Consider the following 23,230-nt stretch of genomic DNA (forward strand, 5'->3'; position numbering starts at 1 on the left):
AAGTTATTTTTTGGCACATGCAATCTTTTTATTATACCACTTTGTCCTTGACTCCTAATAATAAACCGAACAATAACAATAGGCATACTTTCTCTGTGCTTGGCCCTCTTAGCAATCGCAATTAATTATCTATCTATCTATCTATCTATCTATCTATCTATCTATCTATCTATCTATCTATCTATATATATATATATATAATTCAAGTTATATTAAAGTAGTTAAGGAAAGTGATTAGACACTTTGATTTTGAGAATAATAATAATTGTACATAACTTCTCATACTCAAATTATGTATGTATTTATCATTACCTTGGCATTTGACATCCATGGGGTAGGAGTTGTGACTCTGTATCAGCTGCTTTTTCTTGTGCCTTCGCTTTTCGTCTGGACAACTTGGGCGCATCAGGTCCTTAGCAAGCAGCATCCAGGTTTAAACCACAGTGTTGAAAATGTACATGCAAGGCCCGACCAAAAAACAATTTCATTATCTGTCGTATCGTCGTCACTAAATTTCCATCTTGTCCAATACTGCCTCCTACTGTATACATAATGTATTACTTTAAACATCATGTTATCCTTCTGACATAATTGTAATCGTGTATGGTCTACAAAAGCAATAAAGCAAGTAAAACAAATAAACATGTTAAGGAAGTGTAGGCCTACTTCATGTTTAATTAATTACAGTCAACGTATATCATGTTTAAGCACATTATGTTTATACATGAATACTGTTACTTTCAACGTTAGTTCAGAGAAAATAATGTAATATTGAAATATAAATTAAAATACGGATCACAAAAATAAATCACTTACAGGTATCTCATTGATTTTAGAAGCTTTTCGGAGTCAGTTGAACGTAAAAGCATGTGTATCTCTGATAATGGTATAACGCCTTCGGAGGAGTGGAGGTGATGGGGTGCGCTTGTTTTGCGTCTGTTCACTTTTATTCAGGATCCCTGCACATCATATCACCAGTTCGGCCCACCGCGGTTTATAAAACAATCAAACCTAAAGTCAGGCATGTAACTTCCGGAGCCACGACGACACAGGAGAATGACATTTAGCTCAACCAATCGGAAATCCCCTTCAAGTGACAAGCAGCAACACTCTTGGCATTACACGAGTCGACGGGCGGGATATCCGCAATAGCTAATAACATGGCGAAGACTTACGATTACTTGTTCAAACTACTTTTAATCGGCGATTCAGGCGTCGGAAAGACATGTGTGCTATTCCGATTTTCAGAAGATGCCTTCAACTCAACGTTTATCTCCACGATAGGTAAGACAAGTATTCAATATTTGTGTTGTCTTTGCCATAAAAGTGCCTTAACGCAGAAGCCCATCCCTTCATGCTAATTCCTTGCTAACTTTTTGGTTAACATTCATTATGAGCTGGTTTGCCAGGAAGCAACCTAACCGGCTTCTCGTAGTGTAAGGTCCACTGGCGTTAAGCCAGATACTTTTCTTTTGTACAGGGAATGCAAATCATGTGTGTGTGTGTGTGTGTGATTATAGCAATTCTTAAATACGCAGTTCAAAAATGTCTTCACCATCGTCTGGATGAGGTGGTGACTTGCACCCAGAATAATTATTATGGAAGAATGACAAATAAGAATTATGGAAATAACTAAACAGTTTATATGCGCTACATTAAACTAGATTGAGTTTAAAGTTGCTCATTTAATAAAGCTAATAGTTGAGAGTTGTCATCAGTATGTGAAAGTACTGCACAGTATGCAGTTAATGAATATATCCTACCCAAATTCTCTAGATTCTTTCTTTAACTAACTTGCCTCTAGCGATGCTGAGTTGTTTTGGTAAGAGAGCGTGGATCACCTCACTGAATGTGTCTGATTTCAATTCCCAGGTATTGACTTCAAAATAAGAACAATAGAACTAGATGGGAAAAAGATCAAGCTACAAATATGGTAAGAAAGTGGTGATGTGTAATCAATAAGGATAACATTTTGGAAACATTAACTTAGCATTTAGAAAAAGTAGGGCTAAATATGGGATCCATGTGATCCATTATGAACCATGTATCTCCGTTTTAGGGATACGGCAGGACAGGAGAGATTCCGAACCATTACAACGGCCTACTATAGGGGGGCCATGGTGAGTAGCCTATCTGAGCTCCGCATATATGATTCAGTAGTTTATTGATTCGATTTGTGTATAATGGAGCCTATACTATATGTCTTTATATCCACGTCAATAGGATTGCTAACAAGATTGTATATATCCAATTGATTGAATGTGTGGTTGTGCTGTTGACTTTTATTCAGATGTTTCAACATTTACTCTGTATATAAGATATTAAGTCTCACTTTGTTTGTTTCTTCTGCGCGTTTTATTGTGTGACTTCGCCAGGGCATCATGTTAGTATTTGACATCACCAATGAGAAGTCCTTCGACAACATCAAGAACTGGATAAGGAACATCGAAGAGGTACTTGTGGCGAAAGAACAAAACGAAAGAAAAATCTCTTGTCTATTTATCTCTATATCTGTCTCAATCTCTTGTGTCTATATTGTTGCACTTAACTGATTCTTGCACTTTTTGTGGTCTATGTCTTCATTGTTAAATGCAATTGCTGTAAGTCGCTTTGGACAAAAGCGTCTGCTAAATAATCGTACCATCTAACATCCTGAATGACATCTGTGCTGACGGATCCTTTACCAATCACCCTGCCTCCTCCCCTGGTGCAGCACGCCTCGGCAGACGTGGAGAAGATGGTCCTGGGGAACAAGTGTGACGTCAACGACAAGCGACAGGTGTCCAAGGAACGGGGAGAGAAGGTGAGGCGCTTGAGCTGTGCAGGACTTATGGAAGCTCTCTCAGGGCTTTGCGTACTGTACAACGTCAACGTGTTTGGAGTTCTAACGTGCCTTTTGATTTCTTATCTCTTGTCGCTAGCTGGCACTGGAGTACGGTATCAAGTTCATGGAGACCAGTGCAAAGGCCAACATTAACGTGGAGAACGTGAGTCAACTATTTTTACTGTGGTGAATTGCTTTAGGTCTGCAGTACAGAGAATCACGTTGCCCACAGTGTCAGAGATCAGAGGAGGTTGTCATCTCTTGAAGTTCTTCGTTTGTAATGCAAACTCTTGGTGATCGAATACCCAGGTTGATTCTGATTTTACTGCTTGTGTTGTATCTCTATCCCGAGCCTTAAAGTTAAGTGTGTTGCATATTGTTTTTCTTGCTTCCTTTGGGTGGGTAGGGTGGATTGATAATCGTAGGGAATTTCACAGGACATCAATCTGCCAATTAAATGATAACGCATTGGTAATGAATCCTGCAGAGGTTTATCTCATTTAATGTGATAATCTTACGTCCGGTATCAATCATCCATTCAGACCATAAAATGTTATTGTGACATGACTTGATTAAATATTATGATGATGACGCTGACAAACATTTGTATTCACTTATCCAGTCCTCATTGTATTCATTTCGTGTTTCCTGCAGGCCTTTTTGACCCTTGCCAGGGACATCAAGGCTAAAATGGATAAAAAGCTGGTAAGTCTTTGGCTGTGGCTAAAATATTGATGAGGCTGTGCAAGCCTGATCATATTACTTTGGTTGTGTGAACTGCTAGTGTATGGGGCCACTGAGTATCTGGAATGGGACAAAATACTGTACCATAGTTACTTCTAGACAATAACTTATTCATTTGATGCATGCCAAACATTTATAGAAGAAGTTACTTATTTTCTTTCTATATATTTATGTAATGATCTATCCAAGTATGTTTAGAACTCCACACATTTTCTTTTATGTATTGGCCGTTATAAAGCCGGCCACACACCGGCACAGAAGCGGTGCATCAAAAAGAACGCCCCCATTATTCGGGACGTACTAGCCCACACCGGTGCCGACTAGATGCGCGGCAGCGCGCTGCACCGCCCAAATAGGCTTCACGCCACTGGTCTATTCCCTAGCGTCGCCGCCCCTAAAAAAGCGCTTTTTTATCCCGGCATGATACAAGGTCCTGTACATATGGAGGTTGTTGATGCACTAGATGAATAATTCCACAATGCAAAAATAATGAGCAATGGAAGTAAATAAAGTCTGTAAAGTGACTAAACCGTAAACAAAGTGCCCGACAGTACATAAAGTAGCTATGAATTAATGTGACTATCATTGTAAGCACAAACAGGGATCGTGGGCATCAGGGCCATATATGTAGTCATAAAACAACTGGTATGACGTTATGGTAGCCTATACCGACTATGTTTGTTGATCTGCTCCTTTCAACGGTGCTGCAGCGCGCCGCTTCCTATTGGTGTGTGGCCGGCTTAACACTCTCTCCACTGATTGCTGATAAATTAGATTATGTAGTGTGAATGGCTTTGTAAGTCTGTAGTTGTGTAGTGTGTGCATCTCTTCCATTTTGTTTGTGTGCTCTCGCCTGTGTCCCAGGAGGGTAACAACCCCCAGGGAAGCAACCAAGGGGTGAAGATTACAGAGCAGCCCAAAAAGACCAGCCTTTTCCGCTGTACACTCCTCTGAGGAGAGGGGCGGATGGACAGACGGGTCCGCTGTCGAAAAAAAGCCACCATCGCCTTAACTGTGTCCCGACAGGACTGGACAGAGCATGCACAGATCCTTCACCTCACCCCTCTCTCCCAGTTCTGGTTCTCCCGCCGCTGGTATCCTTTCAACAACAAAAGAAATCCCCCCCCCCACTTTCTCTTCCATAGTCAATTGAAAAACATTAGTTTCTTGCTCTGCTTATGGCCTCAACAGAGTACCTCATAAAATCCGAGTACGGCGTTTACAGAAACATTCATAACAAAACGTTTTTTTCTCACAGTGGCCATCCCTCGACACTCGTCCTTGATTGGTTACCTGAACAAATGATTTGAACTCCCTCTGTCCTGAGGCCAAAGCCTCCACAACTCTGCAGCCCCAGGTTTCATCGTTCAATTACTCAGGGAATCCTTCCGATGATATTTCCAAAAAGATAGTTTTGCTGATTATTTTTACAGATATTCACAGATCAAATGTATACATTTTGTTACTCTTTTACAAGCTGAATCGTCTCTGGCATTTAAAGGCTATCCATTTAACAGTGTTATTTGACACACGGAATTGCGCATGTATGCAATTTCAGTAGTTGCCGAGCTCTTGCCGGCATACACGACTCTGAAGTTCAACCATTTTTCATCCTCATCAGCTTCATTACCCAAATTTTCTTTTCCTTTTTGGGTAATGCTGACTCTTGAAGCTGCTTATGCTAAGATGCTATTTCTTCACTAATCTGTGTCACTTTCTAGAGCCACAACTGACCCAGTTCAATGGCCTTACACTTTGGAAGTGGTGTTGGTTAAAGTTCACTGAAAAGGAAAATATGGAGTAAGTAGTATTGGCCGTTTGTTTCTTAAAACCATAACATCAAGGACCTAAACTTCTTGACAAACTGACAAACCAGGTTGCGATGTTCCTAGATATCCTTGTAATTTGTCTTAATAGAAATGGCAATGGATATTCTAGGCCAGTTAGGCTTCTTTCCATCAATTTTTAATGATTTGATTTTAATGATTTGGAAAACTGACATCATTCTGACAACATGCTGACATTGTATCACTGATCGTAGGCAGTGTCTACAGCTCCCCAGAAGCAGTCACTGAAACAATGCACTTTCTGCTTATCGTCTATCCCTTCATTCTTATGCCTGATTGGCATTTATTCTCAGTATCAGGTTAACAGGTATTACCTTCATAGGATTCTAAACTTCATATTAATTTCTTCTGTAAATATATATATGTATGTATGGCATATGTGATCAAGTTAAGGGTGCATTCACTTAATGTACATACTGACTAGACTATATACATAGGTTTGACTGTCGGTTATAATGACCCCAATGTTTGTACATCTACAGCTGATACCTACATCTTTATTTTTGTCCTCGGCCATCATTTGCAGTCTATATTAGTCAGTGTGCCAGTGTGTCTTTCTCATCGCACATTACATTTTATTTTATTTTTCAATGCCACTATGTATACATTTTCAGTTGTAATGCTGAACCATTCCACATTTAGATTTAACTAGAAGTTTGGTCACTGTTATGAGAGGCACATGTATTCATTGTCTATCATCAATATTTAGGTGAAATTCTAAGCAGATTCTATGTTAATTATATGATTCCTTTTGTTTAAGGTATTCAGAAATGCAAAGGAGACACGATTAGTTTGAGGTTGAGGATTGTCCATGCACTTCAACTGTTGGACTAGCGACACTGATATGAAATGCGATACCCAAGTGTAACACCAGGGGGCCATATAGGCTATGTTGCAGTGGAGGCTTTCTGGTGAACTTGAATTGTATGTTGAATACATTTATAATTCTTCCAGTTCATAGTTTTAACGAGGGGAACTTGTTTCCGGCCCTTGGAAGGTGGGCTGTACTGTAGCAGTATTTATGAAGTAAACAAAGTGCCCTTTGATTTCCTAATGCACTTTTTCAATCTTTCCTTCTGTACAACATGTCTTTGGTAAAGGGCTTCTGAGCACTTGGAACAAAACGTGTTTGTTCCAAAATGGGATGCACAGAATCCTCACCATCTTTCACTCTTCTTCTTTCCGTTCTTTTCGCGTTGTCACCCAGTATGCGTTTTACCCTCCCCGGAGTGGTGGGAGGGGCTTCACAAACGGGCTCCCTTTTTTGTCCTCATCTGAGGCCTCGTTCTGCAAAAAATCTGAAATGAGTAAATAGATTTGGATCCATATATAGTATATAATATTTATGTTTTTTTGGCTTAGGTCCACCCCCTTTTTTTTTTTTCTCAAAACGTTCCTCCAAAAAAAACATCCCTAATCTGTATTTTTTTTTTTTTTTTGATACGTACATGCACATTGATTTCCATTGAGTTTGAGAGTTAATATAAAGGCGATAAGACTTTCCATCTCTTGCGACACATTCCCATTTTGCTTGTCATAACCTCAATACGACGCTGACCAAGTCATCAGAACTATGCATCTTGTATCTTTCTGATTTATTCACATTACTATTGATATTATATTAAAGAAATTCACTGATTTTAGAAATGTTCAGAGGGGCTTAGTTGTAGAGCCATTTTTATCTTTTATTTGATTTTGTTCTGCTTTATTTTCTGCTTTAAGAGTTTGTTTGGAGCTCAAGTCAGTGATATCCCTAGTACCCCTACAATTATATTGAACTCTGATGTATTTCAGCACTTTACACAATACCAAAATGTAATGGTAACCTTGTTACCAGAAGAAAGCAACTCTTTGAATTCTTGGAAATGCCTCTGGAACAGGTTGAGGGTATTTTTGTATTGGATCTTTAAAATATAGGTATTACATGATTAATCTGGCACATTGATGTTGACCTATAGCATTCCTTGGATGAAATTCAAATTAAATACGATTCCATAGGGAAGAATTTGCTTTTTTTCCCCTCAACAATTGTAAATAAGATTTTCAGTGATTGTTCTTTCATAAAACATCTTATTGAATTGATCTTCACCTCTGTGGATATGTGTACTTTTGATGATTTATTAAAAAAGAGATTCTTCTAAACCAGGTGTTTTTTTTTGTGTCGGTATGTTAAAGAAATGCGAGAATGACCTACGTATCTTTTTAGGGCGGGTAACACTTTAAATGTTGCCTAACTATGGTTCATTTTTTCTTTTTAAGTTATCCATAGAATACATTGTCATTTAAATTCCCTTCTGCTATTTCCTTGGACGTTTATACTATTTGAAGGTCATGGCTGGCGGGTTTGTATGACTACACCTACCTGTAAACAGTTCCACCCACCGGCCCGATCAGTTGGCTGGGTGCTGCTCCCTCGGCTGCGACACCTCATTCGCGTCATCACCGCATTCAGGTAAATATTCCTTGATTTAGCGATTAGCTCAGCACCATTTATGATGAGATGGTGATTATCCTAAGCCATGATAGCGCTGATTTGACACATGGGGCATAGGCCTCCATTTGTTGTTACTTTGTTGTTGAAAGTATACGTTTGCGTTTAGGTCCTTGTGGCCTACCAATGGACTTGAGTCTGCCTACCTTTACACCGGACTAGTGCGATGGATGTTAACCACTTCTACGGGGATAACAACACTGCCATTCCTTGGTTCAACCAGTCTCAATGGGATACGGTTCCGACATGGTTCCACGGCGTCACCTCGAGGAAGTGGGTTCCGCAATTGGGAAACGCTATCACGTTTTCTATTAAGTCCAAAGAATATTTGAGGAATTTATAATTGATGAGGAATCTAAACAATGTGCCATTGACAGGCCTACTGACGGTGTATGGTGTTAACGTATTCTTACTTCAACTCAACATTAAAACATCAAATACATTTAATACATAATGTATGTAATGTTTAATATAATAAATGTGATCTACAATATTTAGGCCTATGCCTACTGTCAACATCTATGCCTAAATGTTTAGCATCCTGTTAATTATCTTTATTTGCATCATTAACGTATATGATTTGTTGAAAAAAGTACAATAGGCCTGCAGCAAAGTAGTTGAAAAATATACTGCACTAATGTCACTTTTTTCAGTTTTTACTTAAGGTTGTTTCTTGTATCATCTCCATTAGGAAAATTACCACATCCCTACCTATCTTAGCCTGGTATCAAACAGACATGTTGAGCAGCCTGTGGTTGAAGAATACCTTATTTGACTTGTTAAATGTGATCAACACAGGGATGCAGAGGCGCTCCTAATGTGTAAACCTCCTGGCTACTTCCTTGTCCGAGTTGGTGAGAGCAGAAATGGTTTCACACTCTCGTATCGGTAAGCGTTTTCAGTACTTGTTCCTCTGCTTACCAATCTTTATAACCTCATGAAATATAAGGGTCCGATACACTTGTTTCTTTTCTTCATCACTTTTATGTAAGGCTGTTCTATGTCAATAACAAACATTGATACACACCACTCAAACAACAACAATACGGTATTTATAAATAGCTGAAATAAGCTTCCTCCTTTGGCTTTTGTACTGAGGTTTGTCTTCCCCAACTAAACAAAGAGCTACAGATCGCTGCAGACATTTTATGATTGACGCACTGCAAGATGGAAATTACGCCATCACCGGTGAGTCCACGCGCCACCGCTCTCTGCAGGATCTGGTGGACTTTCACAGCAGAACTCCCATCATGCCTTACAACGAAGCGTTGACCATGCCTTGTATAAAGGTTAGGAAAACCAAAAACACATGGAATCATATTTCGCTTATTGATTTCAATGCCATATTGCCACTATGAAGACTTCGGTTCTCTTTAATCCTTCCCTCTGTTTTTCAATTCTCTTCTGCTGCCATTAAAGATTTCAGAGGATACTGAACAAGATGAAGATATCCCCCCAGCCCTCCCTCATCGGACCGCATTACCGGCCATACCGACCTTATTGATGCCTCCGTATCACACAGACCTCTCACCTAATGGGTATAATAGCCATCTACCAGATCAGGGACCGCATTTTGAGCTACGGCTGCAGCCTCCGGTAATCAATGCTATTGTTTCTCTGTGTAAAACGTTGGTTTTTTGGTTTTATTTATTGAAAATGTTTTCCCATTTCATGCTTCTTAAGAGCACACAGCATCTTAAGAAGTGCCCTTTTACCGATTTGTGATCTGATTCGTGATTCCTTTTCAAGTGCATTGACTTTTCCTTTCTTGTTCCTAAAAACATCTGCCGTCAATTTCAGGTAAAGTCTGTGGAACCAACAGCATTACCCGGCCTTGCTTATATTTACAACAATGTACCAGCAGTCCCGGCCTCGGACGTCCCCAGTCACAGAGAGACCAACAACATTGTCCGGCTGTATCCAACACTTCCTTGTCCTCCTTTCACGTCCAGCCCCAGCACAGAGCAGGGCGTCGCACAGGACAAACGGGCTGAGCCTAACCCCAACCCTAACCCAAAGCTCTTGGCCGTGCCCAGCCAGGTGAAGGGGATGGCGCTGTTTCGAAAGAAGAAGAGAGAGTCGCAGGAGAGCCCTCAGTCAGCGGAGGCCGACCCCAGCGGAGCCCCAAGACGGGTGGAGGATGCGTTGCCTGAGGAGTATCTGCACCCCCCGCCTTATGCGCCTGGCTACTACTAGGGGTTAGAGCTCAGACTGACATTGATCTCCTTGAATGGTTAAATTAGCTGAACCAAATGAAGTCAATGAGGTCTCTTGAAAAATCGTTATTCAATTTTATAGAATTTTTTGTGTCAATTCAATGTTAATAACAATATGCGATAGGTGATGGTATAAATAAAGAATCGCACAAAGTAAATATTTCTAAATTGCATGACATATATTTCCATTGCGTGATATGAATAGAGAAACATTAAAAGGGCCAAGTGTGGAAGTTGCTATCATGAAAAATGGTTCTTTCTGTCGTCCGTAATGTGGGCCGAAACTTACTAAACTTGTTTTACTGGTTTACATTTGATACACACGAGGTGTGTGTGTGTGTGTGTGTGTGTGTGTGTGTGTGTGTGTGTGTGTGTGTGTGTGTGTGTGTGTGTGTGTGTGTGTGTGTGTGTGTGTGTGTGTGTGTGTGTGTGTGTGTGTGCGTGCGTGCGTGCGCATGTTTATGTAGACCAGCTTCTCTGCGTGTTTTCATTTTATTTGTACAGCCGTATAACCCAGTTACGGTCTCAAAGGACACCCCTTAACCATTGCCCAAAAGGCAATACAAATTCACGTAATTATCAAGGAATAGACATTGAGAAGGAACACAGAGTGGGGATGTGTTTTTTAAGGAAAAGGTTTTTAAGGTTTATTTACCATTTATGAGATTTATTAAGGAGATTCTGAGAGACATCTAGTGGCAAATAATGCGCATAGCTGAATAATACTAACTTAATTTCAGTCCGTGCACCGTAGTTTTTTGTCCTCATATTTTTTCAGTAGTCATGTATAACGAATTGTAAGCAGTCGTTGCCTAGAAATCGGGTCACCAGTTGGGTAAGCTGTCTCGTTTTATGGGATACACCCAGGGCTGTCCCATGACGCAAAATCATGAAATAAAAATGAATAGTTCGATTTCTTACTTCCAGCAATGCAATGAAGTGACTCTATGAACGCAATCAATCCAAACAAAAGCACCGCCCTCGCTGATCACGCCTTGCTGTAAAAACACGCCAGCCCAAACCCACGGGCCAGTGCAGTGACATCATCGTCATCGACGCTTCGATTCGTACGTGCTAGAAATCAGGTTGGAAGTGACTTGAAGCGTTTAAGCGTTGATTTTGGAAGTTGTTCCGGTATTCAAATATTCCGTACATACATAAAAAGAAACGGCAACTATTTCCGAAAGTACACCATCGCTCTGCACTCTTGACGACCATGTCTTTCATACCAGGACAACCAGTTACAGCTGTCGTGGTAAGTTTACGGGTCGGACGTTTATTTCTCTTTCAGCCAGACTCCTTTGTTCGGCCTTCACATTAAACGTGATATGCAAACAAACCATTCGGAATATGTATGCGTCCTAAGACTAGGTTCTGAGCTTATTTACTTCCAGGTTTAGAAACAAATACCTAGTCGTTTTAGTAGGACTAGCTACACTTCCTAGACCCCCTCTGGTACCTGATCACAACCAGCCAGATGGATTTTCTACGTTGTTAACCATAAACTAACCGAAAACTATTTTAAGGGTTTGTGTTTACATGTCATGTAACTGTTGTCGCTCTGGTATGACCTGTTTATTATGATGTGTATTAGATATAGCTCAGGGCGACAGGGGTCCCACGGACATGGATTTGTCTGAGCTTTAGGGCGTCACCAGGTGGATAGATAGGTGTGGTTACTTCATGTCTTGACTCGAGATTCTGATGTCTGGCATTGGCCGGGCACAAATCCATCAACTCGTAATGAAACCCACTGCTGATTAAGGCTTTAATCAGAAATACAAAATACAAATGGTCTCCTCGGGGAATTTATATCTACTGCAACCCCTGACAAAGGTTTCAACATATGTAGAGGTTTAGCAACAAATCAAAGCTGAAATTCGGACCATGTTTGAAGTTACTAACCGATTGAGTCACACATTATTGCTCAAGATGTCCTCAGACATCATTGTGCTGGCTCATCCCACTGAGAGTCGTTTATTCACCACCCCACATAGGAGCCTTTGTGTTGAGTAGTGCTTTGAGAAATCCTAGTGTCCGAGCCCCGATCCATCTGTTTAGAAGAGCCAGCAACAGCTTGTCAATGTGAAGAATAGGGGGGTTGGATAATGATCGATTGCTACATTCCTCTGCATGAGTGGTGCTGTCTACTATGATTTAGTAATTTTCACTAATCATGATGTTCTAAAATGGCAACTGGCATGTATGTTATTATTTCTGAGATTGCCTATGTATGCATTATACACGTGAAAACATCTTTGTTAACCGGTCATCGGGGGAAGATAATACTTACCTGAAAGTGAAGCATTTGCTATAACAGGACTACGGTAACAGTAGTATTTGAGTGAGGCAGTGACTCTGTTCTGTGCCTGCCTATGCCATGCTCTATGCTATTCACAACCTTGTCTGTTTTGTTTTGAGCAGCAGCGGGTTGAGATCCAGAAGCTGTGCCAGGGTGACCACCTGATCCTGGGCTTCAGCATCGGAGGGGGGATGGACCAGGACCCCGTACAGAATCCCTACTCGGAGGACAAAACCGACAAGGTGCGTGTGTGTGAGTGTGAGTGTGAGTGTGCGTGTGCGTGTGCGTGTGTGTGTGTCAGAACGCTTTACTCTACAAGATATCTCTATAAAATGATAGCCCTAACTCTAAATCACTCCCCCCGTTGATTATACATAGAGGCGTGCGTCACCATACCATGTGATAAGCAGGAGTGGCCTCATAGATCAACATACGATGAGAGAGTATTGGATTTAAGCGGTTTGTCTTTCAGGCTAAACTCATTGATTTAAGGGGTTTGTTTTTCAGAATTTAACAAAATTGCATTGTCTTTACACCAATGATGGGTTATTGTTTCCTATACATGTCTTCTGTGTTGTTGATCAGTGGGACTATACATTTGCTTGGGAAGGGAGTGGGGGAACTAAAGACCTGAACAAAGCCACTCCCTTCCTGGGTGGGAATGGAGTGGCTGTGTTCAGGTCTTTAATGGTGGGACACTTAGCAGAAGACACCAGTGTCTGTTAGAATAGATACTGGCGGTGCTGTCAGTAATGCAGCAACAGCAGGGGTAGTGGAAAGTACTGTGCAATCAATGTGTGATGGATATATTACATATTGCAATGGTAGTCGTCCATAATGTGTAATAAAAATATAAAATATGTTGCATTCATATAATATACTAACCTAAGGCTAGGAAGCCATAGCGCCCAAGTAAATACTGAAAATATAATGATCAATGCTGCATATCAATTAAATCATATGTATTTATTGCAAAAATGTATTGATTTGAATTCAGGATCGACTAGAGCAGTTGTTTGCTCTGTTGTTTTAAACCGGTTTAGGGTTATTGGTGTTCATCTGAGAGACCTTTTTAGTTTCTGCAGGTCTGGTGATTTGAACACAGGATGCCCTCATGACTGATTGTTGCCTCCACCGCAGGGTATCTATGTAACCAGGGTAACACCCAAAGGACCCGCAGAAAAGGCTGGATTAATGATGGGAGACAAAATAATGCAGGCATGTATACCCATATGTTTCATCCGGTTTTTTTCTTCACATTCACAAGATGGCGCTATATGTACATTTCACTGTACGCTTTTTATCAAAACCATATCTTCAACAGCTATAATCAGTCCCTCCAGAAAAATGCGGAGTTTTTTTGTGATTGTTGCGGCCAAAAATCCTTGATTATGCGGGACGTTTTCTTAAAAAATGCGATGAAATATGCGGCATATTTATGCAATTTTATGCGATGATATTGCGGGAACTTGCAAAAATGCGGGAAACTTGCAAAAAATGCAGCTTTTCGATGGCGTTCACGTCGCGTAATTACGTCACTTCATAACGTTCCCATGGCAACAGGGGGAAATGGCTGCTTTTGTGTGAAGTAAACGCAACATTTTTAAACTTTCTGCTAAGATATATGTGACTTTTTATTTATGTATCTTCGACTTTCAATTTATGCGGTGAAAGTGCGGCATATTTGAAAAAATGCGGCCCCCGCATGAATATGCAGACTTTGGCTGATTATGCGTTGAATTATGCGATCGCATAATCGCGTTTTTCTGGAGGGACTGTATAATCTTTTACATATTTGTCTTTAAAAAAAAAAAAGAAGATTTCTTGAGCTTTTTTAAAATTGAGTAAAAGTTAAAGCACTTTTAAGTACTACGACGAAAAGTAAAATACATGTCGTTTCCGGTGTGCAGCTCCTAGCTCAAAAAAAGCCAATTATGTTGCACATTTTACTGCACGAGACACCAAATGTTAGCCTAGCGTGACGAAATTGCCCTTCCTTACAACCAGGTCAACGGCTGGGACATGACCATGGTCACCCATGACCAGGCTCGTAAGAGGCTGACCAAGAAGAAGGAGGATGTTGTTCGACTACTGGTGACCAGGAAGTCCTTGGAGGAAGCGGTGAAACACTCCATGTGCGGGTACCCAAAACAATAGGGCAGCTTAAGGATGTCTTCTGGGTGATTCAACCTGAACCCTATATTCAGAATATTTTGGCTGCGGACGATTAGTCCAGTATTGATCTCGTACTGGACTAATTCGTCCTGTCAATGGATTAACAATGTAAGTCCGCTTTTTTGCGGACTTACATTGACAGGGCGATAATAACATCTCCCTGTCAATGGATTTACATTGCAGCCCATGGCTGCAATGTAATCATTCTAATCATTCTCAGAGAGGAAATAAGTAGGCGATTGCTCCAGAAAGATTGTTAAACTATCCAGCCCATGTATACAGGGCCTATTGTCTCTCCAAGGCACACGACAGCCTGGATGCAAACACTATCCAGTACCTGCATAAATTCATTTTGAAAGGAATGTGCCTAATGGCATATATGCTTACAATTCTAGAAAACGTTCTGCTCTATTAAATAAATACGACCTGTTTAAAGTCCTTGGCAAATGAGAGGGCCTACAATGACCATCAAAAAGGTTTGCCTTTCAAGGTAATTTTTGTTTTAAATGCTAACTATTACCATACACATACACACACACTTGGGATCATTTGGGAGGATTGGGATTTGGGATTTTTTGTTTGCTAGTTAGATTATAGTCTGATATCTTTAAAAACCAAAGCGGCTTGCTAAACTACGCGAAACCATTCAAAAACAACTTTTGTACTCCTTATATATGCAATTGATTTTTATACTACATTCTGTATTGTGCACCATGTTTGTTTTACCACTACCTACTTAATCTATACCATTCATGATGTGTATGTCAACAAGTCCCCAGTTACGTTGTCATGGATCTCATTCTTTGTACCTGCTTCATTGGTAGTCAGACATTTCAACATTTAATTTGTGTCAAAGCAGTGACATTTACCTCAATCCATTTTTTATTTCTTTACGGTGATTTATAGTATGGAAGTATTGTGTCCAACACAATATCACTATTTACATTAAAGCAATATACCTTTTGCATTAGTTATTTGAACCCAAACACTAATTTGAGAGATTGTTATTATGAACCTTCCTATTTTTGATACATTAAGTTATATGTTCTTTCACATATTGCATTAATTCACTACTTCTAACACTGTAACAATTTTCTAGTTTGATTTCTTGAATCTGCCTGCTATTGATGTGAACAAGCAGGTCAAGAAACGCCCCCTACTTGAACAGAAAAATCTTCCATTTTCTACTTTCTATTTTCTATTTTTCTCTCAAAATGATAATGCTTTGAATGCAGATGGCTCTGGGGTTTGCTTAACCAATACAGTCCAGTTAATAAAAAAATAAAATAAAAATAGTGTGTCCTTGTCTGTTGGCTTACCTGTGAATAATTCCATTGAATCTGCAAATATTCTGAATGTTTGAAAAACTTTCCTCTGAGTAAAGTGTCAATTCAGGGGTCATTCTCCTCTGTGGTAGACTAGTTGTTAAGATGGTACACTCCCATATTACAATTTGCTTCAGGGCGGAGTTTCCCAACCTGACTTTAGGTGCACCACTAAATTGTCATCAAGAGCTTTCGCCAACCACCTCATAAGCAAATAGTAAAAATAATGATAAATACACATGCAGTGGCTGAGTGTCAGTCCCCCCTATATTCACAATTTTACTGCAAAAAGGCAATGGTCATTTGGAAATGGTGGAAAGAAAAAGTCACCCACACTGCTTATGCTCCTTTGTTTGATAGGAAAACAAATTCAATAAATTGAAAAACGAGATGGATGCAATAAGCCAAAATATTTTTGAAATGCTAAACCATAATACGTGAAATCATCTATATATACCACCAGTGGTATGGGTACCACTGGTGGACAAACGTATAAAAAGAAGAAAATACATCTGAAGTTTACCTTTGCATGTCAATCTGATCAAGTGCTTATGTACAATATTCTAAACTATGACCATCCTATATTTTCTACTGTCACTCCAGATTTTTTCATCCATCAGGTCAATCGTAATCACGTGACATTTCAAAGGATCTATGCGCTGACCTTTATATGTTTACCAAGCCATTTGGACTCAAGAGCTCGGCCTACTTTGATCTGTTAAGGCAAGAGTCTTTGCCCAACCATGTTCCTTTTGAAGGGCTCGGTGGATCATGGCATGATGCAGCATGTTTAGAAGAGCGTTGATATATATCTCAAGACCACAAGGAGTCAAAACAACTGTGTTTACACGTAACAAAAAGCTGAAATATGCTGTTATGAGTAGTCCCAGCAATGTTGGGTGAATTTCATACCGCGTGAACATAAATCAAGTTAATGGTAGTTTGTTTTAAGGGGTTAAACCTTGGAATTGATAGAAGTGGAATTTGCTTTCCCAATGTTTTTCACGCATCTTCAGAAGTCCTTAAATACCACCTGGTCTTTGTCTCGTCACGGGAGGGATTAGATCCAGTGTGATGCTGAGCCAGAATCCCCCTTTGAGAAATAATTGATGAGGAAACCCTTTTGTGCGCGCGTGCCTGTGTGCGTTCATTTGCGATGCGTGTGTGTAACCATGAGACCAATAAGGTTGGTGTAAGAGAGTGTTTTTGTTGCACAAAGATTGATGGGGGGGGGGGGGGGACTCTGGGATTCACGCACCGTTCCACATGCTCCTCCTGCTACTGTTGTCAGGAGACCCCCGCAGAACATGATATCTGGGCGGCTGCCCACTGCCCCCGCACTACGGCCGAGCATCGTACTACAGGCTCTGCTGCTGTCGGCCCTCATCAGTACCACAACACCAGCACGTGGTCTGTTGCTAGGTAACTGATAGCGTTACTATTAAAAACAGAGAAATAGTTTTCACTTTGCATTTTCATCTAGGATGCGTATACTGTAGGTCCCCTGATACTTGCATTGTATACAACGATTTGATATCTTCCCATATCTTTTAAGGTTTACAAACATCATTTCAGTTTCTTGTTCAACGGATACATTGAAAATATATACATTTTGAACATCATCATATTGAATCATAGCTTTTGAGCTATTCAAAAAGGTAAACATTTGAACAACAAAACATTTTGAAAATTCGTTTACAAAAGAGATTAATAGTTAATAGTTTTTCCTCTGGACAGGATTGAATGATTACAATATCTGGCCATAGATCATACATGGCCCATGCCTCCCACACTATGGCAGTGGTAATTGTGTTGCCATAGCGATGCAATCTGCTCCCCTATATCCGTTCGGTTCTCGGTTGGAACCAGAAAGCAGGCTTCACAAACAGCCTGCGTAAATACATAACATTACCACTATATGTGTTGTGAAATATGAAAACCCAGATGGAAAATACATTATTATGATATGCTGCCAGCAACATAAAATCACAGTCACAGAAATATTTTATTATTGATGTTTATTCTTAGGCTATATGATACAGTTATGTATTAAACCCCCTTTTTTTTTTTTTTTTTTGACGTTATTTCAAATGCGTTAGGACTTTTGATGACTTCTTTATGAAGAACCTCAACTCGTGTTGCGGGCCTATCCAGAGCCTCTGGTTCCGGGGAAACGGCGACATATTGGCAACGAATGTCCGTCGCTCGTGATGAGTTGGAGTGAGAGTGCTGCTGCGTGTGGAGGGGTCACATATATGTGTTTCCCGGGAGAACTCCACACGATACCCCTACGCAAGAGAAGACAAGGCGAGTTGTCATAGCAATGACCGCAGTTTAACTGGCTCTGTAAACGTTTGTTTTTAATTTTTTTTCGTTTCGATTTCTCTTGCACCTTCTCATCTCCTCCTCCTCTTCCTCCTCCTCCTCCTGATCACCCCCCCCCCCCCTCCCCTCTTCCTCCCGTTCCTAGAAGTTCCAAGTTCCTCGCAAGAACCTGGGGAAGAAGGGATGCCAATATGCGTATATCTCACAAAGAAATGAAAATATACCACCAACTTCTATAAAATGTATAATTGTCCATTCGCCAAGCAGGCTATTCGTTTAATTAAACATGCAGCGTTTAATGGTGATTCATGGAAAGTTGTGCATTATTCTAATTATCCTGTTATTTCTTTCACGCTTCTAAGGGCAGCAGGTGGCTTGTTTCCGTGCAGAACGACTCCTCAACCTCTCCCACTCCTACGCAGACCTAGCCGTGCATCTTGCAGGCGCTTTTCCTGCGTAGCCGAGGGAGGGGTAGGGGGGGTCTCAGAAAAAAAACCGCGATGTCTTATCCAGTAAACGAGAAAAGAAAGTGTAAGATATACACGATTAGTGGAAAGAACCGTTCGTCTTGTTTGAACGGAGATAGAGGGAACGTCTTGGATTAGGTATGGCTGTGCGTAAAGCTGATGCTTTTCTTTCACTAATTGTTTTAATGTAACTCTTAATTGGCGATGGTTATTTGATAACGTTTTTCTCTTTCATATATTATTATTATTATTATTATTATTATTATTATTATTATTATTATTATTATTATTATTATTATTATCATTATTATTATTATTATTATTAATAACATATTTTATGTATCTTTAAAGGTAGTGGTCACAAATGAGATTGGTTAAACTTAATTCCATATGTTTGATGCATATTGTTTACAATTCTTTTTTAGGCTGCCGGAAAACACCTGTCGATCCTGTCGAAGAGCGTCGATCCTTTCAAAGAGCGTAAATCCTGCCGATCAACGTCAATTCAAACAGCTTGAGAGGAGCAGGGTACCCTTTTTCATTTATTACTTTTTTAGTAGACGGACTTGGGTCGACCCTCGGTTTTCTTATCTTACCGGGTAGTGGATGTTAACTTATTTCATTGTTTTATGCGATTATGAGTAAGAATCGATGTAGGCTACACTACAGAAATTACTCAATCGAAACTTTAGACGCATGTTGATGATAGGATTTGAGGGATGAGTGGGGTTTTACACCTAGGCTTTTGATAATTAATTTCTAGTTTTGTGATTATGCAAGGTGAGCTGAAAACAGCAACTCATTGAATTGTCTCTTCGACATAGAAAATACATCTTAATTGTCCCATTTACCTTTAATTTGAAGATTACAAGCATTAATACCTGTTATAGTACAATATTCCCTTTTAATATTAACATAGGATGGTATATAAGTAAAGCATGAATACTCTGTGTGTGTGTGTGTGTGTGTGTGTGTGTGTGTGTGTGTGTGTGTGTGTGTGTGTGTGTGTGTGTGTGTGTGTGTGTGTGTTCGTTTGTGTGTGTATGTGCGTGCGCGCGCGCGTATGTGTGTGTATTCAGAGTGCACGTGGTGCAGCTACACTGTGGTGTGAGAATGTCAGCCAGCAGGAGGGCAGAAGTCTTTTCATGTCTATGTGCTTATGAAAGCAACAGAGTGAGATATCTGCTCACCCTGGCCATAAGGCCACACACAAATACACACACACAAACACACAAACACACACACCTCCCCTGAATCCTTTTGACCACTCCATAGTCCGCACACTGTAGACTGGCAGGGATTTTAAACGGTCAGGAGGGTTCGAGAAACGCTGTGAACCATGAGTGGTGAGTATATATATCCAAATGTTGACTTTATGCTTAGGAAGCAAACTACACTGTTAGCTGCTTAGGGTTGCCAGCTGTTACTGACTGTTTTAAAGGTGATTGAAAAAGCCAAAAGTAACTTGAACATATTTCAAAATGGAAACTAGAAGTATATTTTGTCATAAGTGGTATAAAAAACTATTTGAAGTATTGAGTGTGAACTTTTTATGGGTCAGGGTTTTTTTTAAGGGGCTTTATGGGTTTTGGAAATCATTGAGGCTTTATATAAAGGGAATGTACTGAATATAACTTTTGTGTTCAGATGTGCAATTACCACCTAATTTTCTAGGATTTCCTTCTCATATCATTTTGTGTATTTGGGTTCAAAGTGGCAGTGCCTTGTGAGATGCAGCAGGCTTAACCTTAACCTTATCCCTGCTGCACAAATCCTCCGCTCAGACCCCCAGATTAATGTCCCGTGCTCCCTCTCTGAACCGCTTCTGCTGGCCTTGATCACATTGTCTTTGTCAAGATGTCCTGGAGCAAAGCATGGTGAGATGGTTGAGACATTCCATGGGATCTGTGGCAAGGAGATGCGTGATGAGTGCGATTACTCATGATCTGCTTTGATTGTTTGAAATGACAGCATCAGTTTATTACATTGACACATTTTTTCTTTTGTCTTTGCCAATCTCAACCCCAAACTATTTTCCATAGCTATATTTTCTATGTTGAATCAATACAATATATCCTATCTTTGTTGTCAAGAATACAACTTGTGCCATCTGTCTAGGGACACTGGGGCTCACCCATCTGGCCCTGCCGGTTCATGCAGCTTTAATGTCCAACTGCTGGGAGACTGAAGCAGGGGACAGGAGACCCTCCCAGATTTCTAATCTGCACTGTAATCTGTTTATGGAGCCATGCAGCATGTAGAATAACATTATAGATATGTAGAAATATGGTAAACTAAGAAGTTAATGTTCAGTTGCTGGATGTTTCCCATATGGGAAAACAAATGCTGTATCATTTTAGACTCATCCAGATTGACCAATGGACTGTGAATTTCTAATTTGAAAGCGTGGCTTTTTGTATAATCCTGTTTGAGTTGTTTGTCCACATTATTCTATACATTATCATTATTATTTAAATGGTCAAAGTCAAAACCTTGACAGCGGGTTTTTTTCCTAAGAGCATTGAATTCCAAAAATGAGCATCTTACTATATCCTAATCTAGGGATGGCAATACAATTCTAAAAGGTGAATTTTACTCTGCTGTTTTGAAATAATCCCAGTAATTCACAGAAATTGAATGTTGAATGTTGTACGTCCTGGCACTTGTACATTGCACTTATTCAAGGTACTTAATTGTGTAGCATCTACAGTAGCTGCTATTATTGCTTTACACGGGGAATGGGTTAGCCTAGCGATTGTAATACTTGCACTTGGTTCTATGAACATCTTTACTGTACCGACAGCGATATATTGTTTCACTTCTTATGACAAATGTACTTATTGTAACAAATGCACTTATTGTAAGTCGCTTTGGATAAAAGCGTCTGCTAAATGCCCTAAATGTAAATGTGAATGTAAATCATTGAAGAAAATCAATACAACACAGGACAATACAATACAACACAATACAACACAATAATCAGTGAACGCTGAAAACAGTGTAACGGGAGTATCACAGGTATGAATCACGGGTCGGGTCATCTGCGGCCATCCCCACAGCCCACTCATCAATGGCAGCTCAATATTGTAGGGAGGATGAGATTCACTTCAGAACAATGGAAAAAACACAATCGATTGAAAAGAGCTCCACAAGGATAAACAGTCCATCTCGGTGGACTACATATAAGCATAGTTATTATGTGTGGAGGTGGAGTAACACTGAATAATGGTTCTTGAGTTGATGGGGGAGTTTTATTAGGATGTCGTAGGTGTGTACAGCAGCATTTACAACGCCTTACAATTACAACTGGATGCATTAGCTGTGTTGAGAGCACGGGGGTAGTAGAGTGGCGGACAAAACAAGAGTGTACCTCTGGTTAACATTGTTTTGGAGAGGACAGAAGAGGACCACATTCAGCAGAATTATTTTTATTTAGCTTGAAATACATCAAGGTAAGAAGTTCATTTTTATCTGATGCGTCGCTTGACCACAACAATCAAGTGTCTTGATGGATGGAGCTTGACCACAGCAATCAAGTGTCTTGTCTGAAGGATGGATGTCCTGATTGGAGTGTTTCTGTGGTGCTGGAGAAAGGTCACTGCCTACTCCCAGATGTGTTGAATTAGTTCCACAGTAATGTGATTACAGCACGGCCGATTACAACATGCATCGGTTTAATGGTTCACCCCTCATTTCACCAACGAAACCCACGAGTGTGTGATGACTGATCCCTGTTTTCCTTGCAGGTCCCCTGTTTCGATTTGTTTTGTCATGAAGCTGGTTTACTTATTTTTATCCAATTGTTATAGTACCAAGTCCTGTAAAATATGCAGCATAGGTAGTTTGATTTGAATGCATTTTTTTTCATTTGACTTAATAACGTATTAGACTTTTAAGCACTTTGAGTCTCCCTCGCGTATAAAAATTGCTGTATAAATAAAGTTGCCTTGCATTACCTTAACTTCTTAAGAAGCAGGCACTGAAGAACTTGGAGCCCGTTTGAACCATCTTCAAATCTGACACTGTGTGTCAGATTTGAAGATGGTTCAGATGGGCTCCAAGTTCAACTGCTCGACTCTGCCTTGAGATATTACTCTCATGTCAGGCCTTATGGAGCCATTTCCAAATGCTCCCGATCTGGCGAGCCCTCTGCATTTTAATCAACACTTCACATTGAAACCCATTGAGCCAGCCAGCAGGCGCGCTTCATTTACATCAGCAAACAAAATGGTTCTCTTTGAAAATCAGACCCGTGTTTTTTTGGCCCTGCATTCACAGACCTTGCTTTGGAGTGGCAGAGCCGATGAGAGCGCCGTCTCGGGAAAAATGACACTCTTGAACAAATTCATGAAAAGCAAACCTTGAATACAGAACTAACTTACTATTAGTATTGTGGTCTTTTAGCCGACACTTTTATCAGCAGTAACTGAATTCAGAGACACTAAGACCCACTGCGCACAGATCTCTATCTAGAACACATGCGCACATACACACACACACACACACACACACAC

General features: G+C 40.2%; 4 protein-coding genes across 4 annotated transcripts in view; all 4 read left to right on the top strand.

Annotated features, from left to right (window-relative positions):
* Positions 1–1,086: 1,086 nt before the first annotated feature.
* On the top strand, positions 1,087–7,548 carry LOC307078367 (ras-related protein Rab-8A). The gene is made up of 8 exons (XM_079740128.1): positions 1,087–1,284; positions 1,873–1,933; positions 2,060–2,120; positions 2,376–2,453; positions 2,714–2,803; positions 2,922–2,987; positions 3,479–3,529; positions 4,433–7,548. Exons 1-8 carry the CDS (start codon positions 1,161–1,163, stop codon positions 4,520–4,522), a joined length of 621 nt encoding a protein of 206 aa, XP_079596254.1. The 5' UTR covers positions 1,087–1,160; the 3' UTR covers positions 4,523–7,548.
* A 218-nt stretch (positions 7,549–7,766) lies between these two features.
* On the top strand, positions 7,767–10,354 carry hsh2d (hematopoietic SH2 domain containing). The gene is made up of 6 exons (XM_079740225.1): positions 7,767–7,867; positions 8,016–8,179; positions 8,705–8,794; positions 9,030–9,195; positions 9,326–9,502; positions 9,707–10,354. Exons 2-6 carry the CDS (start codon positions 8,073–8,075, stop codon positions 10,100–10,102), a joined length of 936 nt encoding a protein of 311 aa, XP_079596351.1. The 5' UTR covers positions 7,767–7,867; positions 8,016–8,072; the 3' UTR covers positions 10,103–10,354.
* A 799-nt stretch (positions 10,355–11,153) lies between these two features.
* tax1bp3 (Tax1 (human T-cell leukemia virus type I) binding protein 3) lies at positions 11,154–15,892 on the top strand. Its single transcript, XM_079739193.1, has 4 exons — positions 11,154–11,377; positions 12,547–12,666; positions 13,565–13,642; positions 14,432–15,892. Exons 1-4 carry the CDS (start codon positions 11,339–11,341, stop codon positions 14,579–14,581), a joined length of 387 nt encoding a protein of 128 aa, XP_079595319.1. The 5' UTR covers positions 11,154–11,338; the 3' UTR covers positions 14,582–15,892.
* A 1,339-nt stretch (positions 15,893–17,231) lies between these two features.
* slc1a6 (solute carrier family 1 member 6) overlaps positions 17,232–23,230 on the top strand; it is a gene marked incomplete at both ends in the record, with an annotated part of 12,347 nt that continues 6,348 nt past the window's right edge. The window contains one exon of the mRNA XM_079740053.1: positions 17,232–17,313. Coding sequence (XP_079596179.1) covers positions 17,232–17,313 — 82 coding nt within the window. The remainder of the gene's footprint in view (positions 17,314–23,230) is intronic.

The sequence above is a fragment of the Pollachius pollachius genome, assembly GCF_949987615.1.
Source record: "Pollachius pollachius genome assembly, chromosome: 7".
NCBI lineage: Eukaryota > Metazoa > Chordata > Actinopteri > Gadiformes > Gadidae > Pollachius > Pollachius pollachius.

Excerpts from the sequence above, each read along its gene's own strand:
- hsh2d (XM_079740225.1), top strand. The coding sequence starts at position 8,073 with ATGGATGTTAACCACTTCTACGGGGATAACAACACTGCCATTCCTTGG. Across the intron at positions 8,795-9,029 it reads GGTTTCACACTCTCGTATCG|AGCTACAGATCGCTGCAGAC; the intron begins GTAAGCGTTTTC and ends AACTAAACAAAG. Across the intron at positions 9,196-9,325 it reads TGACCATGCCTTGTATAAAG|ATTTCAGAGGATACTGAACA; the intron begins GTTAGGAAAACC and ends CTGCCATTAAAG.
- LOC307078367 (XM_079740128.1), top strand. The coding sequence starts at position 1,161 with ATGGCGAAGACTTACGATTACTTGTTCAAACTACTTTTAATCGGCGAT. Across the intron at positions 1,285-1,872 it reads AACGTTTATCTCCACGATAG|GTATTGACTTCAAAATAAGA; the intron begins GTAAGACAAGTA and ends TTCAATTCCCAG. Across the intron at positions 2,121-2,375 it reads CCTACTATAGGGGGGCCATG|GGCATCATGTTAGTATTTGA; the intron begins GTGAGTAGCCTA and ends TGACTTCGCCAG.
- tax1bp3 (XM_079739193.1), top strand. The coding sequence starts at position 11,339 with ATGTCTTTCATACCAGGACAACCAGTTACAGCTGTCGTG. Across the intron at positions 11,378-12,546 it reads AACCAGTTACAGCTGTCGTG|CAGCGGGTTGAGATCCAGAA; the intron begins GTAAGTTTACGG and ends TGTTTTGAGCAG. Across the intron at positions 13,643-14,431 it reads TGGGAGACAAAATAATGCAG|GTCAACGGCTGGGACATGAC; the intron begins GCATGTATACCC and ends CCTTACAACCAG.